The sequence below is a fragment of the Lineus longissimus genome, chromosome 7, assembly GCF_910592395.1.
Source record: "Lineus longissimus chromosome 7, tnLinLong1.2, whole genome shotgun sequence".
In the NCBI taxonomy this organism is placed as follows: Eukaryota; Metazoa; Nemertea; class Pilidiophora; order Heteronemertea; family Lineidae; genus Lineus; species Lineus longissimus.
In genome coordinates this window covers 16,955,706-16,970,640 of record NC_088314.1, presented here as the reverse complement: position 1 = coordinate 16,970,640, position 14,935 = coordinate 16,955,706, and the positions used below count along the sequence as shown (strand labels likewise).

At 42.8% G+C, this 14,935-nt stretch overlaps 3 protein-coding genes across 3 annotated transcripts; 2 read left to right on the top strand and 1 right to left on the bottom strand.

The window, feature by feature from the left end:
- The first annotated feature begins 500 nt into the window (after positions 1-500).
- Positions 501-4,619, top strand: LOC135491620 (uncharacterized protein K02A2.6-like). Its single transcript, XM_064777592.1, has one exon. The coding sequence runs from the start codon at positions 501-503 to the stop codon at positions 4,617-4,619; it is 4,119 nt and encodes a 1,372-aa protein (XP_064633662.1).
- Positions 4,620-6,798: 2,179 nt separating this feature from the next.
- LOC135491101 (proline-rich protein 11-like) lies at positions 6,799-9,628 on the bottom strand. The gene is made up of 4 exons (XM_064776760.1): positions 9,487-9,628; positions 8,799-8,903; positions 8,393-8,478; positions 6,799-7,660 (listed from the first exon to the last, which is right to left on the bottom strand). Exons 1-4 carry the CDS (start codon positions 9,626-9,628, stop codon positions 6,926-6,928), a joined length of 1,068 nt encoding a protein of 355 aa, XP_064632830.1. The 3' UTR covers positions 6,799-6,925.
- On the top strand, positions 9,608-13,727 carry LOC135491103 (large ribosomal subunit protein mL46-like). The gene is made up of 6 exons (XM_064776761.1): positions 9,608-9,687; positions 10,147-10,354; positions 10,987-11,114; positions 12,024-12,166; positions 12,442-12,564; positions 13,038-13,727. Exons 1-6 carry the CDS (start codon positions 9,615-9,617, stop codon positions 13,191-13,193), a joined length of 831 nt encoding a protein of 276 aa, XP_064632831.1. The 5' UTR covers positions 9,608-9,614; the 3' UTR covers positions 13,194-13,727.
- The last annotated feature ends 1,208 nt before the right edge of the window (positions 13,728-14,935 follow it).

The following is a 14,935-nucleotide window of genomic DNA, read 5'->3' as shown; positions in this document are numbered from 1 at the left end:
TAACAGCATGTCCACATGATGATAAGAGCTTACATGCTGACATGTTGCTTCATGTGTAGCAGCATGTCCACATGATGATGAGAGCTTACATGCTGACACGTTGCTTCATGTGTAACAGCATGTCCACGTGATGATGAGAGCTTACATGCTGACACGTTGCTTCATGTGTGTGGTATACCGATTGGCTAGACGTTGTATGCCGAGTGGGCAGCCATTGTGTAGTGAGAGCTCGGAAATAAAATCATTCGTTTCATGTGTTACTACATTCGATTTCCTGAGTTATGATTAGCGAAGATGCTCAAACTGGCGACGAGGACTTTGGGACCCTGCTGGGTAATAGTTGAAGTGCTGCAATACGTTTAGAAAGTTAGATAGACCGGCGGTTTTCTCCGGTGGGCTGCTGCGTACTACATACATGCTACTGACTGTATATGCTGTGCATACTCTACTAGGACACTGTTCGTCTACGTACTGCTGCTGTACTTGCTGTACTGCTTACGATGGCTGCTGCGAGTGCCCTAATCGGGTCAGTTGGACCTTATAACGAAACCGAGGACTTTGAAACGTATTTGGAACGGGTGAATTTGTTCTTTGATGCCAATGCTGTGGCAAATGAGAAAAAGGTTGCGGCGTTGCTGACTCTTATTGGCCCTAAACCATATGCTGTTTTACGCTCTCTGGTGGCTCCAGATAACCCTAAGGACAAAACATTTGCCCAAAATGTTAACTCGCTGAAGGCACACTACTGTCCAAAGCCGTTGGCGATAGTGGAGAGGTTTCGCTTCATGAAACGATTACAAGTAGAAGGCGAGTCGATTAAATCGTATAAGGCAGAGTTACAACGCCTTAGCACGCACTGTGCATTCGGAGGGTCATTGCATGAAAGGCTGAGAGACCAGTTTGTGGTTGGTCTTAAAAATGAGTCGATACAGAGGAAGCTACTGACTGAACGAGACTTGTCATTTGCGAGAGCTGTTGAAATTGCTCTGGCAACAGAAACGGCATCGAAAGATGCTAAAGAGTTATCTAAAGCTAGTAGTGCATCTAGTAGTGGTACTGGTAATTCTGTACAATATGTGAAGAAACAAAGTCAACGCAAACACGGTGGAAGTGCCGCTAGTGCTAATAGTAAAACTGATACCAAGTATCAAGGTCGTTCCACTTACTGTTTCCGGTGTGGTGACAAGTCACATAAAGCGGACCGATGTGCACATAAGAACACAGAATGCAATTTTTGTGGAAAGCGCGGACATTTGCGAAAAGTTTGCCTGACTGAGAAAAAGGGTAAACCACCTCCGGCTAAGCCAAAGCCGACCGGTAAGGGGGTCCATCTGGTGGACTCTGCAGAAACTCATGCAGATGAGGGATATGAACTGTTTGATTTGTATCATATGAAAACTACAGGGAGTGCGTCCGCATTTGTTACGAAAATGACCGTTAACGATCGTCAGTTGTCGATGGAAATCGACACTGGAGCCGCTGTTACATTGATGAGTGAGAAAACATTTGTCAAGGAGTTTGGGAACATTGCATGTTTAAAACCGTCAAGGTGTAGGTTGCGCACTTACACGGGCGAACCGCTGCCAGCTATAGGTAGGCTTGATGTGAAAGTCTCATATCAAGGAACATGTTATGATTTACCATTACTAGTCGTTAGGGGTGATGGTCCAACGTTACTAGGCCGTGATTGGCTGTCTGTGATTCGTTTAGACTGGAAACAAGTGTACCGTGCTGATTCAGAACAGGAGGATGGTGTGCATAGGATTACTTTGGATTCTGTACTAAGTAAATACCCTGACATAGGAGACGGTCAGCTTGGCAAGGTCAAGGGCGTCAAGGGCAAGTTTTACATTGATCCTGACGTTAAACCAAAATTCTTTAAACCGCGTAGTGTAGCTTATGCGATTACAGATAAAGTTGAGACGGAGATTGATCGTTTGCGTTCCGAGAGTATACTGACTCCGGTCAAATTTGCTGACTGGGCGGCACCTATTGTTCCTGTTATGAAAGCGGATAAGAAAACTGTCCGAATCTGTGGTGACTTCAAACTTACGGTGAACAAAGCTGCGAGGGTAGAGAAATACCCAATGCCAAAGGTCGAAGACCTGTACGCTAAGTTGGCTGGGGGTAAAAAGTTTACTAAGCTTGATCTTAAGAATGCGTACCTACAGATTGAGTTAGAGGAAGAGTCGAAAAAGTACACTACAATAAATACCTCAAAGGGTTTGTTTCAATACAACCGCCTACCGTTTGGGGTTAGTTCCGCTCCCGCCATTTTTCAAAGGATCATAGATTCCATTCTCAGTGGTCTCCCCTACGTCGTTGCGAGGATGGACGATGTGCTAATTTCAGGTGCATCTGATGAGGAGCATCTGGAAATTCTGGATGAGGTACTGCGCCGACTCCATGAAGCAGGGATTAAGCTTAACATGGAGAAATGCAAATTTCTGGCGGATAGCGTCATTTACCTTGGGTACAAGATTGATGCCGAGGGTATCCACCCGGTCGAGGAGAAGGTTCGTGCAATAGCTCAAGCTCCAACACCGATGGACGTTAAGGAGTTACGGTCTTACTTAGGTTGTTTGAACTATTATGCAAAGTTCTTACCAAACTTATCGATGGTTTTGGCTCCGCTGCATGAACTGCTTGTGAAAAATGTGCCTTTTCACTGGGGTTCTGAGCAGGAGTCAGCGTTTAGGCAATCTAAGGACTTACTACAGTCTTCACAGGTCCTGGTCCACTACGATCCGACCAAAGACATTGTACTGTCATGTGATGCCTCGCCAAAAGGTATCGGAGCTGTGATTTCTCACCGTTTTGAAAATGGTGACGAGCGTCCCATTTGTTTTGCTTCGAGGACACTCACGTCTGCTGAGCGTAACTATTCTCAGTTGGAGAAAGAAGCGTTATCGATTGTGTGGGGGGTGAAAAAGTTTCATTCCTATTTATACGGACATGAGTTTGTTATTTACAATGACCATAAGCCGCTAGAATCTTTACTTAGTGAGAACAAGCCTGTTCCACCTTTGGCTTCTGCGAGAATTCAACGTTGGGCTCTAACTCTTGGTGCGTATCAGTATGTTTTAAAGTACAAACCGGGTTCACAAATGTGTGCTGCTGATGCCATGAGTAGATTGCCGTTGTCTGATTCTGCTATCGAAGTGCCGTTGCCTGCTGAAACTATTGGTCTTCTGGAGTTTATGGACACTTCACCGATTGACGTTGAGCTGATCAAGTATCTCACAGGTCGCGATCCAGTGTTGTCTCGGGTGCGTCGATTTGTTAGTGCTGGTTGGCCGGAAAAAGTGGAGGAGGAACTTCGTCCATACTTCACTAGGAAATTGGAACTGTCGGTGGAGGGCGGCTGTATTCTTTGGGGAGCACGTGTTATAGTCCCGAAAGCCGCCAGAAATCGAGTACTTGGAGTGATTCATGAAGCACATCCGGGTATCGTGCGCATGAAAACCTTTGCTCGCCATTATGTTTGGTGGCCATGCTTGGATAAAGACTTGGAAGACAAAGTGAAACATTGTGAAGCGTGTCAGGTTAGGCGACATGCACCTGCTAAGGCATTACTTCATCCATGGGAATATCCTTCCAGGCCATGGTCCCGTCTGCATATTGACTATGCAGGGCCATATAAGGGAAAGATGCTCTTGATAATCGTTGATGCATATACTAAGTGGATTGAGGTACATGTCATGAACTCAAGTACTGCTGAACTGACTGTGGAGAAACTGCGTACAACATTTGCTATGTTTGGTATTCCAGATACCATTGTCAGTGATAACGGGACTAACTTTGTTAGTGAAGTGTTTCAGACTTTCATGAGTAGGAATGGGGTGAAACATATCAAAGTTGCGCCTAAACATCCAGCGTCAAACGGGTTAGCGGAAAGAGCCGTTCAATCTGTCAAGGAAGGTATCGATAAGTTAGTGTCAGGCTCCATTGAGACAAAAATGGCACGATTCTTGTTTAAATACCGCAGTACTCCGCATGCTACTACTGGTAGAACACCAGCGGAGATGATGTTCAACCGTCAAATTAAAACTCATCTGGATTTACTACATCCGGATGTACGTGCTACTGTTGGAGAGAAACAGGGTAAACAGAAACTGTACCACGACACTCATGCCAAGAAGCGCAATTTCGAAGTGGGTGATAAGGTCTATGTAACCAACTTCAGTAGTGGTCATTGTTGGCTTAAGGGGGTAATCACTGAAAGGACTGGACCACTATCCTTTGTTGTGGAACTAGTAGATGGTCGCATGGTTCGCAGACATGTTGATCACATCCGCAAGCGTTATGTGCAGGAGCAAGTTGACATTGGTCCTGAACTTCCTACTGTAGGCCTACCAGCCACTGGGGCTGAATGTGACGCTAATATTGTTCCACAGCCAAGTGTGCCTGTAGTTTCTGAGGTTCCTAATGTTACTTCTAGTTCACTTAACACTCCGGTGCAAGACAGTACTCCACCCGTTGCGGAGGACAAAAGTTCAGGTGGAAATGTTGAAAGTGCTAAGGGTGTTACACCGCTATCACCAGTGGTGACACAACCACCGGGACCAATTCGTCGTTCCCAACGTGTTCACAAAGCACCAGAGCGTTTAGATTTGTAATCAGATTGTCACTGGGCACTATATTGTTTGCCTAAGAGTAGACTGTGTTAAGACATTGTGTTCAGGTCATAAGTTTACAATTCCGAGTTAGTTAAGTTCGTTCGATGTTGTCTCCGCAAATTTTCGTCCCACTATCATAGCACAGATATTTGCTTAAGTGGTTGTTTTGGAACCTACATGTAAGTGGTTCTGTGATTTTTTGTTTTCAGAGGTTTTAGTTACCGTGTTTCACAACCAAATTTGCAGTAATTATTGGCAAGGTGTTATGTGCGGTTAATATACTAAAATATTGTCTTGTGGTGCGGAATCCTCCCAGTTGGACTGTTCGGAAACTTAAGGGGGAGGAGATGTGGTATACCGATTGGCTAGACGTTGTATGCCGAGTGGGCAGCCATTGTGTAGTGAGAGCTCGGAAATAAAATCATTCGTTTTATGTGTTACTACATTCGATTTCCTGAGTTATGATTAGCGAAGATGCTAAAATGTGTAACAGCATGTCCACGTGATGATAAGAGCTTACATGCTGACATGTTGCTTCATGTGTAACAGCATGTCCACGTGATGATAAGAGCTTACATGATGACACGTTGCTTCATGTGTAACAGCATGTCCACGTGATGATAAGAGCTTACATGCTGACATGTTGCTTCATGTGTAACAGCATGTCCACGTGATGATAAGAGCTTACATGCTGACATGTTGCTTCATGTGTAACAGCATGTCCACGTGATGATAAGAGCTTACATGCTGACATGTTGCTTCATGTGTAAAAGCATGTCCACATGATGATAAGAGCTTATGTAGCCACACTTAGCCTTCAAGCTCAACGTGTGGTGGGGTTCAAACACACTAAAAAAAAGGAACACGCACAACTTCTTGTCTAAATCTATCATTGTTAAAACATATCAATACAAGGGATTAATAATCATGACTTATTTACAAAATTAATACTTAATTGAGTTATTGAAACATTGTTCTTCCAATCACCGGAATAGATGGACCTTAAAGTCTGGAAATACCGCGCACAGGTACTACATATGAAAAATCAACACGAGAGGATAATGTCCGTGCCGCGCGACGCGAGTATGCATACGCGAGGGCCCTATATATATATAATGGTAGCGAAGAAGCTCTCACCAGCTGGACTGTCCGATCGTATCCGATATATCCATCATACCTCCGACTCTCTGCATGAAAACTGACTATCACGAGCCTTAATCACACATCTCGTGTATGAATATCAACGTCTAACCGCCGAGCAGACACGTCTTGCCTCTCCCTGTTCCTCCGAACAACAACGTTCTTACAATACATGTAACAAATTGCAAAAGATAAATAAAGAGCCAATTGTTCTCTTAATCTTAAGCTGGCCCCGGCCAGGGGCGCAATGTTCCCTGGGGGTATAATCATGTACCCCCAGAAGTAGCATGGCTACACTTACATGCTGACATGTTGCTTCATGTGTAGCAGCATGTCCACATGATGATAAGAGCTTACATGCTGACATGTTGCTTCATGTGTAACAGCATGTCCACGTGATGATAAGAGCTTACATGCTGACATGTTGCTTCATGTGTAACAGCATGTCCACATGATGATAAGAGCTTACATGCTGACATGTTGCTTCATGTGTAACAGCATGTCCACATGATGATAAGAGCTTACATGCTGACATGTTGCTTCATGTGTAACAGCATGTCCACATGATGATAAGAGCTTACATGCTGACATGTTGCTTCATGTGTAGCAGCATGTCCACGTGATGATAAGAGCTTACATGCTGACACGTTGCTTCATGTGTAACAGCATGTCCACATGATGATAAGAGCTTACATACTGACACGTTGCTTCATGTGTAAGAGCATGTCCACATAATGATAAGAGCTTACATGCTTTTTAACAACCGGACTCTGGGGTTGCAGTAGTTTCACAAAAGAGCCTTACAAAACCTGAGTGAAGCATGCGAGTGACATGGCAGCCTATAAGAATCACAATCAGGACACACTATGAGTGTGCGAAGAATACTTTAGGATTGACATAACCACATTGTTTGCATACCTACAGATCATGCAATTTGATTTTGTACTTGAGAAAAATCAAATACTAGAACAAAATTGATATTCTTTGATATTTTATTCAGAAAAAACACAAACTGAAAATAGATGTTATTTTACTGGATCTTTGTCAAAGGAATAAGTACCAATTAATTTCACTAAAATCTCTGTGGCTAATCCTAACACGACCCTGGGTTTTTGGGTTAGTAGTTCAACTTGTCCAACACCTCACATTACTTCATCAACATTACCTCAGTCGATACTAATGTTAGCTGAATTATCAGAGGTATCCATACTCCTGTTAGGACTGTACAATAATGCTCGTTTGAATTTCCGACGTAAAGCCATTGTCATAAGATCTGCTGGATTAGTGGGGGACAGTCGGCGCGCCCTTTTGGCAGGAGTGCCTCCTGGTGATCGTACGACTGGCGTTACACGTAGACTCCTCCGCCCAGTCGACAACCTTGCACGTAAATCCACCTTGAATTCCTGATGCGGTGTTTCTTTAACACCCATTTTCGGTCGAGGGGTGTCAGGTCTTTCCGTCACAAGACCACTTCTGTTCAACCTCATTGATTTACGACCAACACGAGACCGACTCGATTTTTTCTTTTCTGACAGCGATGACTTTGGGATGAATGCATCTTGTGATATCGGTTCGGTGATAGCCACTGGAAGAACTGGAGGGACAGTTACTGCACCGATCACTGGTACCGGTGGAGGAACTGGTACCAGTGAAAGGGCTGGTACCACTGGAGCGGCAGTAGGAAGGGGGATGACCACTTGGACAGCTGTTGTATTTCCCCTTTCTAGCGATTTCGTGTTCTCTAATTTCAAATCTTTTTCCTGGCAGTATTCCTTGACACACTTGAATGCAGATGCTAGATTCTGCCGCAGGGAATGTCCAATAGACTTGTCAAGGCTTCCTATCTTCTGTAATAATCCATAGAGTTCTTTGATGTGCTCATCAAATTGCCTTTGATCTTCCTGAAATGAAAAACACGCAATAAGCTAATAGCATCCAATGTCCTAGTATTTCAGCAGAGGAGTTCCCTAGTGTGGTTTCCCCTACCGGCAGCATGATGCCCAGAATGAGCACTATAATGTGTCCCCTAGTGGCAGCATGGCACTGCACCACTCTTAATATGCCCGGAATGAGCACTATAATGTGTCCCCTAGTGGCAGCATGGCACTGCACCACTCTTAATATGCCCGGAATGAGCACTATAATGTGTCCCCTAGTGGCAGCATGGCGCTGCACCACTCTTAATATGCCCGGAATGAGCACTATAATGTGTCCCCTAGTGGCAGCATGGCACTGCACCACTCTTAATATGCCCGGAATGAGCACTATAATGTGTCCCCTAGTTGCAGCATGGCGCTGCACCACTCTTAATATGCCCGGAATGAGCACTATAATGTGTCCCCTAGTGGCAGCATGGCGCGGCACCACTCTTAATATGCCCGGAATGAGCACTATTATGTGTCCCCTAGTGGCAGCATGGCGCTGCACCACTCTTAATATGCCCGGAATGAGCACTATAATGTGTCCCCTAGGCCTAGTGGCAGCATGGCGCTGTTCCACTCCAGTCACGCCCAGAATAAGCACTGAATGCGATGTGTCCCCTCGTTGCAGCATTGCGCCACACCACTGTAAATCTGCCCAGATTAAACATAATGAGTATGATTTGCACAACTTTACCAAAACAATTATCTCACCTCAATCATTCTTTGCTGGAGCAAATTATTTCTTTCCTCAACCAAAGTGATCCATTCCTTGATTAAATCACAGCTTGTTTCTTCACCTGGAGAAAAATGATTTAAAATTAGAAACTGATTTTGAAGAAAATAAGGACTTATTTGAAATTTTATTAAACATAAGAGCCTATCTGGTGTGTGTCCAGGGCAAAGTATAGATTTTGTACCGGAAAAGCTGTTTTCTTATGGCATGTATGGTTGAAGTGCTGAGAAATGATGCCTTCGCAATTCGGCATTCCAAATTACCAAAATTTTCAATTGAATCACCCCTCGGGATTGTTCATTTTTATTAGGGGCCAGACCCCCCTCTGCTCAAAATCTAGGACACCCCCTGCCTACACTCCCAAGGCGACCGAAGCATTCTTACAAGGATCAGGTATGGCAGGCATCAGATCCAAAAGTTCCTTCCGTCTGTCTTCCAGCACTTTCTCCTTAACTTTAGGGGGCACATCTTTCTGCCAAGCATAAACATCTGAAAAGTAAATTAAACTTTTTTCATAAGGAAGCCTACACGTAGGTCAAACGCCAGTCACTGGAAAGGAGGCACGAGTTTATCCGCCTCTGAAAACGGTTATGACCTATAAAGCCTATCTCCTTCAAAGAAAACACTGCGTTGCACTCAACTGCAATTAATTATGCTGTGAATAACATTTGCAGTTGAGCACAACGCAGTGTATTCTTTGAAGGGGAGGCTTTGTAGGTCATATCCATTCCGCGTGAGACTTCTCAAACCGTCATTACCAAGTGTCATATTCTGTTGGTGTCCGCACTGTATTACAAATAAATGTATGATGTACCACGTCATGAACAGGACAATTGTGTAGGCCAGCCTATGTAGATGTATCTATTAAATTTAATGTTCGCCATGACCACCGCCTCAGTTCCCACACATTTCTCCAGGGGACATAATTCCCATTCACACCACTGGCACCAGCATGACGAGCCAGGACGACCAGGTGGACTGAGCCAATGACTCCGCAAGTTGCTATCGTTTTACACATACAATGTTCTATACATGTTTTGCTAACTATACACAAAATTTGGTGAAGTTTTACCGTGTTGCTTTAGTGTTAAATCGTAAATATTGGCCTTTTTACTTCCCATAATTTTTTCAAATTTGGATATTTTTTTGTTGGTTGTTGGTTTGTTGCTTTCCAAGTCAACCGTGTGGGGAAAATTCAAGATGGCAGCCTCCATGGCTTCATGTTTTGGCAGAAAAGTGGTTCAAAAGTGGACTAAATCTCGTTTTCTCTTCGGTAATACCTGTTATGCATTTCACTTTAATGATCAAGAACCCAGATAACTAATTTTACATCCAATCGGTGTCTCTAAAAGATGACAATACAAGGTTTAAATTTAACCCTATGCTGCCTGTGTATTTGCAATGCTTTCATCATGATCATGTACATGCACATGATGATCGAATCACCTTGTTGGATATTTATATACCAGTAATGGTTGGTTAGTCTGAATCTGAAGCCGCCAAAGCAGACCTGGGCTGAGTAGCGGCAGGCCAGTAGCACTAGCCTTCGAGGCTATTTACTTAAAAGTTGCTTGCATTTAGCCAAATGAAGCTTTTAGAGCTTAATTATCTTGTAAAAGCCCCCTATTGTCAGAATGTAAAACTTCGTGCTTGAAAAAATTGTTTTGATAGTGTGGCTTCCACATTCTCAGTCTTTACTAATTCTTGATGGTATACTTTGCATGTTTTTCAGCCAAACCTTTTTCAAACATTCGAGGTATCTCAACGTCTAAAAACCAGCATGAAAAATGGCACCTTTGCAGTGCAGTCTGTTTGGAGAGGTCGCCAGTTCTCACTCCCCCAATGACCGATATAGAAACACAATACTTCAATCATCTTCAGACATTGGAACGTGAATACAGCGTCTTGTCAGACCATGAGCTCAGACACAAAAAAGATCTGTAAGTATTGTGTTTGTAACAAGAGCTAAAAAGGAAGACAGATTTTGGGCGGTTCATCTTTAAGAGGAGGAGAAATATCAACAAGATAACCAGTTTGTCGGACCTTGCTCAACGAGCGCCAAGTTGACTAGCAGCCCGTTTGAGGGCGTAGTGTGTTTACAGATTGTCGTAAGTGGTTTGAAAATGTTCTGAGTTCTTGGGCAGGTCATCAAAATTGAGTCAACTGACCTGCCCCAGAACTCCCAAATTCATACTACTTATCATTACTCGTTAGCTGAACATTTGGACATGGCACATTGTCAATTATGGGCAGGATTCTTCACAGGCCTTTCCAGCCTGGCGCTGTGGCCTGCCCAAAAAAACATGTAAAAAAACATCTTCATATGACATAGAATCTCATCTAAACCTCTTCTCATAAATAATACATGTCTTTCAAGACATAAAAAGGGCTTTTAAAATCACTTTGGAAAAAACTTTAAAAATTCCCCCATGCTCAAAAATTCAGCAAATGCACCTGGCTCGACTCAGACTGTGTAGGGAACCCAGACGGGCCTCAAGCACAATTTTTAAACAACTGACTTCGAGCTGTACCAAAACCAAATGACCGGAACCTTCATTCCTGATATTTTTAGGGAGCGTGCCGAAAAGAAGAAGAAGGGTGAAGACGACGACGTGGAACAGAATATCCAGACAGCTCTTGATGTTGAGGACGTGTGGGAGCAAGAGCTACAGGAGTTCAAACCGGTGTCAAGAATCACTGGTAGGTAATGAAGTGATATAGAGTCTACGCTGCAAACAAGTGATTTTTGTTGCTGCGACTTGTATGATTGCATGCGACAAATACATTGCAGTGGTCATCGCAGGTGCTTGCGACAAGAATCGGGGATCGCTGGGACCGGCGCACTATATCAAACCAAGTGTTTACCACTATTACTTACAGACAAGCGATCTTTTTATCATTGGTGTGATAATGATTGGCAGTTGCAGTGACAGAAATTGTTCATTTGCAAGGAGGACAAGGCTAGAATTTGTATACATTGTTTTTTCTGCGCAGCAAGTCAAAAAGAAATAAACATTGCCACTGCACAGCAACGAGACATGTCAACATAAAAATGTTGGATGATTTTTGTATCAATGTCATCTCGAGCATTGTCACTCAATTCTCATATGCTATGGCTTTGAAAGTGTTAATAAAAATGTTAAACAATTCCATGAAATTAATATGTAAAGAGCAAGCTCTAGTGAACTCACACAACTGTATCCTAGCAGACGATTTTTAAATACATGATGTCCCACACCCGCACTTCAGTGGCGCCGGTGTGAATAAATCTACTTGTGTGAATGGTCAACGGCTCATGACGTCATGAAACAATTGAGTCACGAGGAAGGAAACAATGGGATTCACGTCCGACGTCGTAACTGTGGGTGCGGCGCGTCATGAATGCAGGATCGGCCAACGTGCGGCCCATATGGAATGCGACAAAACTGTACCGGAACCAGAATTGTCATGGGTCTGCACAAATATTTTCAGATTCGATGGACATGATGGATTTATGAATTTTGTTTACACTTTACATACAGTGTATACATACGTAACCATTACACTCACTACGTTGTGCGAGTGATAATCAGTGGTTAGTTCATCATTGCCTAAACATGTCAATTTCAGAAGCAGACAAAACCGACAACAGGAAATCGACGGAGCGCAAACTTGATCAGAAGTTGATGCTGCTGGTCAAGCAAAAGCTGGGGGAACAAACACATTGGGTTTTTCCTCAGCGACAGCGTGGAGATGAATCATCTCTTAGAGAGGTAAGACCCTTTTAAAGGCATCTGCCGTTCGTTTGAAATTTAACATTTGTAATTGAATTTGATAATTTACTGGGCGTGTGTATTTTAAGGCACAAGATCCGGATTTCCAAGTGGGGTCCCAGTAATGGATCACAGTAGAGAATCAAATGGTAAGCAGTGTCCGTATGCTTACAGATAATTGTAATTGGTTATTTTCGTAATTTTACCACAAAAAGTTCATATAAAGCGCTCATGGAAATTTCACAGCTTCTATAAATGTCCTCTTGATATCACAGGTGGCTGAAAAATCCCTCTCTCTCTGTGGTGATGATCTGAAAGCAGCATTTTTAGGAAATTCGCCCTGTGGGTTTTTAAAATATAAATACGGAAAAGATATTGACGGTCACATCGGTGCAAAGGTAATTTGTTTATTTCATAAAGTGTTTAGTCAAGACTAGAACATGTTAAAGCATCAAACAAACCCTTTTTGGTACGGCCTTATGTAACCATTGCATCTACATGTAGGTTCTGGATCATGATTTCCACTATCAAGCTGATCTAGGGCGGAACCGAGAGTCCAATATGGACCTAGAGCTCTTCGTAACATTTCTCTTTCAAATCTGAAGTGTTTTATCTGAACCTGGTATTAATTTCACCAGAGAGATGAACTTTCACGATTTAAAACTAATTTAGTAAGGTGAATTGGTACAATGGCCTGATGAACATGTGGACAAAAGGGCCTGCAATAGGGTTACGTTGAGAAACACACATACGATTTAATGATATATCTGTAGCTTTAATACTGACCAAGGTGCGATAAGGGCATTGAATTGCTATTATTGTACTGCAGCTATAATTGTACTATGTTACCTTATATTCTTGACTGTTCCAGGTGTTCTTCTTCAAGGCATATCATGATTCTGGAGATGTGAAGCCGGCCAAAAGTGAAAGTATCCAAGACCATTTATGGGTTACGAAAGCTGAATTAAAAGACTATGTGTCTGAGGGATATATCAAGGAAATTGACAAGTTTGTGCTCGAATTATAGCAGGCATTTGACAACTTTGACATGCTATAATGTGTGGATTGTTTAGAACTTGAGGATGAATACAGGTTGGGATGCACCACTGGAAACTACCAAATTTTTGTACAATTCTTTTTGCAGCTTGCGAAAAATTACAGAAGATGACAAATCTTCACGAATTTTGTTGTATTGTAAACAGTGCTTATTGTTTGTGTGCCTGTGGTCTTGATTTTGTTATCAAGGTGAATACAGTGCAATCGAGTTGCATGTGGTCTTCGAGATTTTACGGAATGGAGACAAATTCAGAGATGTTTTCAGTAATGTTTGTGCGGACAACTCGTTACATTTTCAGTGTAATCGAAATGAAATTGGCACTGTTCGGTGTCTGTACTAAAATCTTGACTGTTGTGTGGCATTCAAATTCTGGGCAAAACCGTCTGCCAAAGCGCCTCAAGTTGGGCTTAAATTTAGGCTCTATCCTCATGATCTCGATGCCAGTGCGGTAATATTTCCTGAAACACAATCGAAACGGTGAGAATGTAAATAAAATATTTGTAGTGTGAAACACAGTTCTTTTAATCATTGTCTTTAACGCAGATTTTAATCAACTGCAGTTTTGAAGCCATTTGGACCATGTTTGTGTCCCTGGGAGGGGGGGGGGGGTTACGGTGTACGAAGAAGAAACTGGAGGCCTACGGGCAGACAGATTCGCTTGGTCCATCTGGTTGTGAGAGCGTGATTACGATTTGAAGGTAATCTTACTAGTTGCAATGGTGATCCTTGGACTGTCACAACCCAGTAGATGTGTGGTCACAACCAGTCTCAGCAGTCTGAACCATAACACCAAATCAGTCGGACAAACCAGTCCAGTCACAACCTAGGGACAGCCAGTAAATGCAGTCTGGACCTCTATAAGAATTCCTTTGAAGTGTACGGGTAGGTTGTGAAAAACAAGTCCAGACTATACGCGGGTACCACCTTGAGGCAAGCTGTAAAGGTAGTCTGGACATTTACATCAAATCCTTTGAAGTTTACATCAAAATCCTTTATAAAGTGCAGGTTGAGACAAGCAAGCATTTTGAACTTGTGAATTTACAATGCCCACCATGGTCAAATATTTCTCCGTCCCAATTCACCATAGTGAAGTGCTGTCAGTTTACCATGGTGAATTGTGAGTTTGCCATGGTGAAATTGAGACACATTTTTCCCAAGGGCATTCTTCCTTCATTTGCTTCTGTGGTCCAAAGATGTGAAAAAGGATCATACTTTTAAAGTGCAATTGATACTCAACGATTCCACACAGAGGGGGTTAATTTTGAGAAAAAAAGGTATATCCATTTCATAAGGGAGAAATGTTGCAAAAATAGAATATTCCCATGGTCAGAGCCAAACGGGATGAGAGGGTTAATGGAAACCTTGTTCCTAGGAAAGTTAAAAATTTCTTGATACATTCATTGCACCTGCAATTTTCATTTTTTGAGCCTGGGTACAATGTTGTTTATTAACCCTTGCAGCCAGTTTGGCTCAGACCAGGGGGAATATTTTTTTGTAGGAATTTTCATCGTTTGGGAGAGTATTTAACTTTTATGGTGATATCAACCCCATCTTGGCTGGTGGTCTCTACTCTACTGTCGGTCAAGAATTGCTGTATTGAGTGACGCAGCATCCTCCTCCTTAGAACCAGGACATAAGGAGCTGTACATTACACTGTGTTGCCTGCTCATATTATTCATACAATCTGTTGGGACGCCATCAAATATCTATCA

Coding starts and splice junctions, on each gene's coding strand:
- LOC135491103 (XM_064776761.1), top strand. CDS start 9,615: ATGGCAGCCTCCATGGCTTCATGTTTTGGCAGAAAAGTGGTTCAAAAG. Junction 10,355..10,986: donor CTCAGACACAAAAAAGATCT/GTAAGTATTGTG, acceptor TGATATTTTTAG/GGAGCGTGCCGAAAAGAAGA. Junction 12,565..13,037: donor ACGGTCACATCGGTGCAAAG/GTAATTTGTTTA, acceptor TGACTGTTCCAG/GTGTTCTTCTTCAAGGCATA.
- LOC135491620 (XM_064777592.1), top strand. CDS start 501: ATGGCTGCTGCGAGTGCCCTAATCGGGTCAGTTGGACCTTATAACGAA.
- LOC135491101 (XM_064776760.1), bottom strand. CDS start 9,628: ATGGAGGCTGCCATCTTGAATTTTCCCCACACGGTTGACTTGGAAAGC. Junction 8,479..8,798: donor GCCTGCCATACCTGATCCTT/GTAAGAATGCTT, acceptor ATTTTTCTCCAG/GTGAAGAAACAAGCTGTGAT. Junction 7,661..8,392: donor TCCAGCAAAGAATGATTGAG/GTGAGATAATTG, acceptor TTTTCATTTCAG/GAAGATCAAAGGCAATTTGA.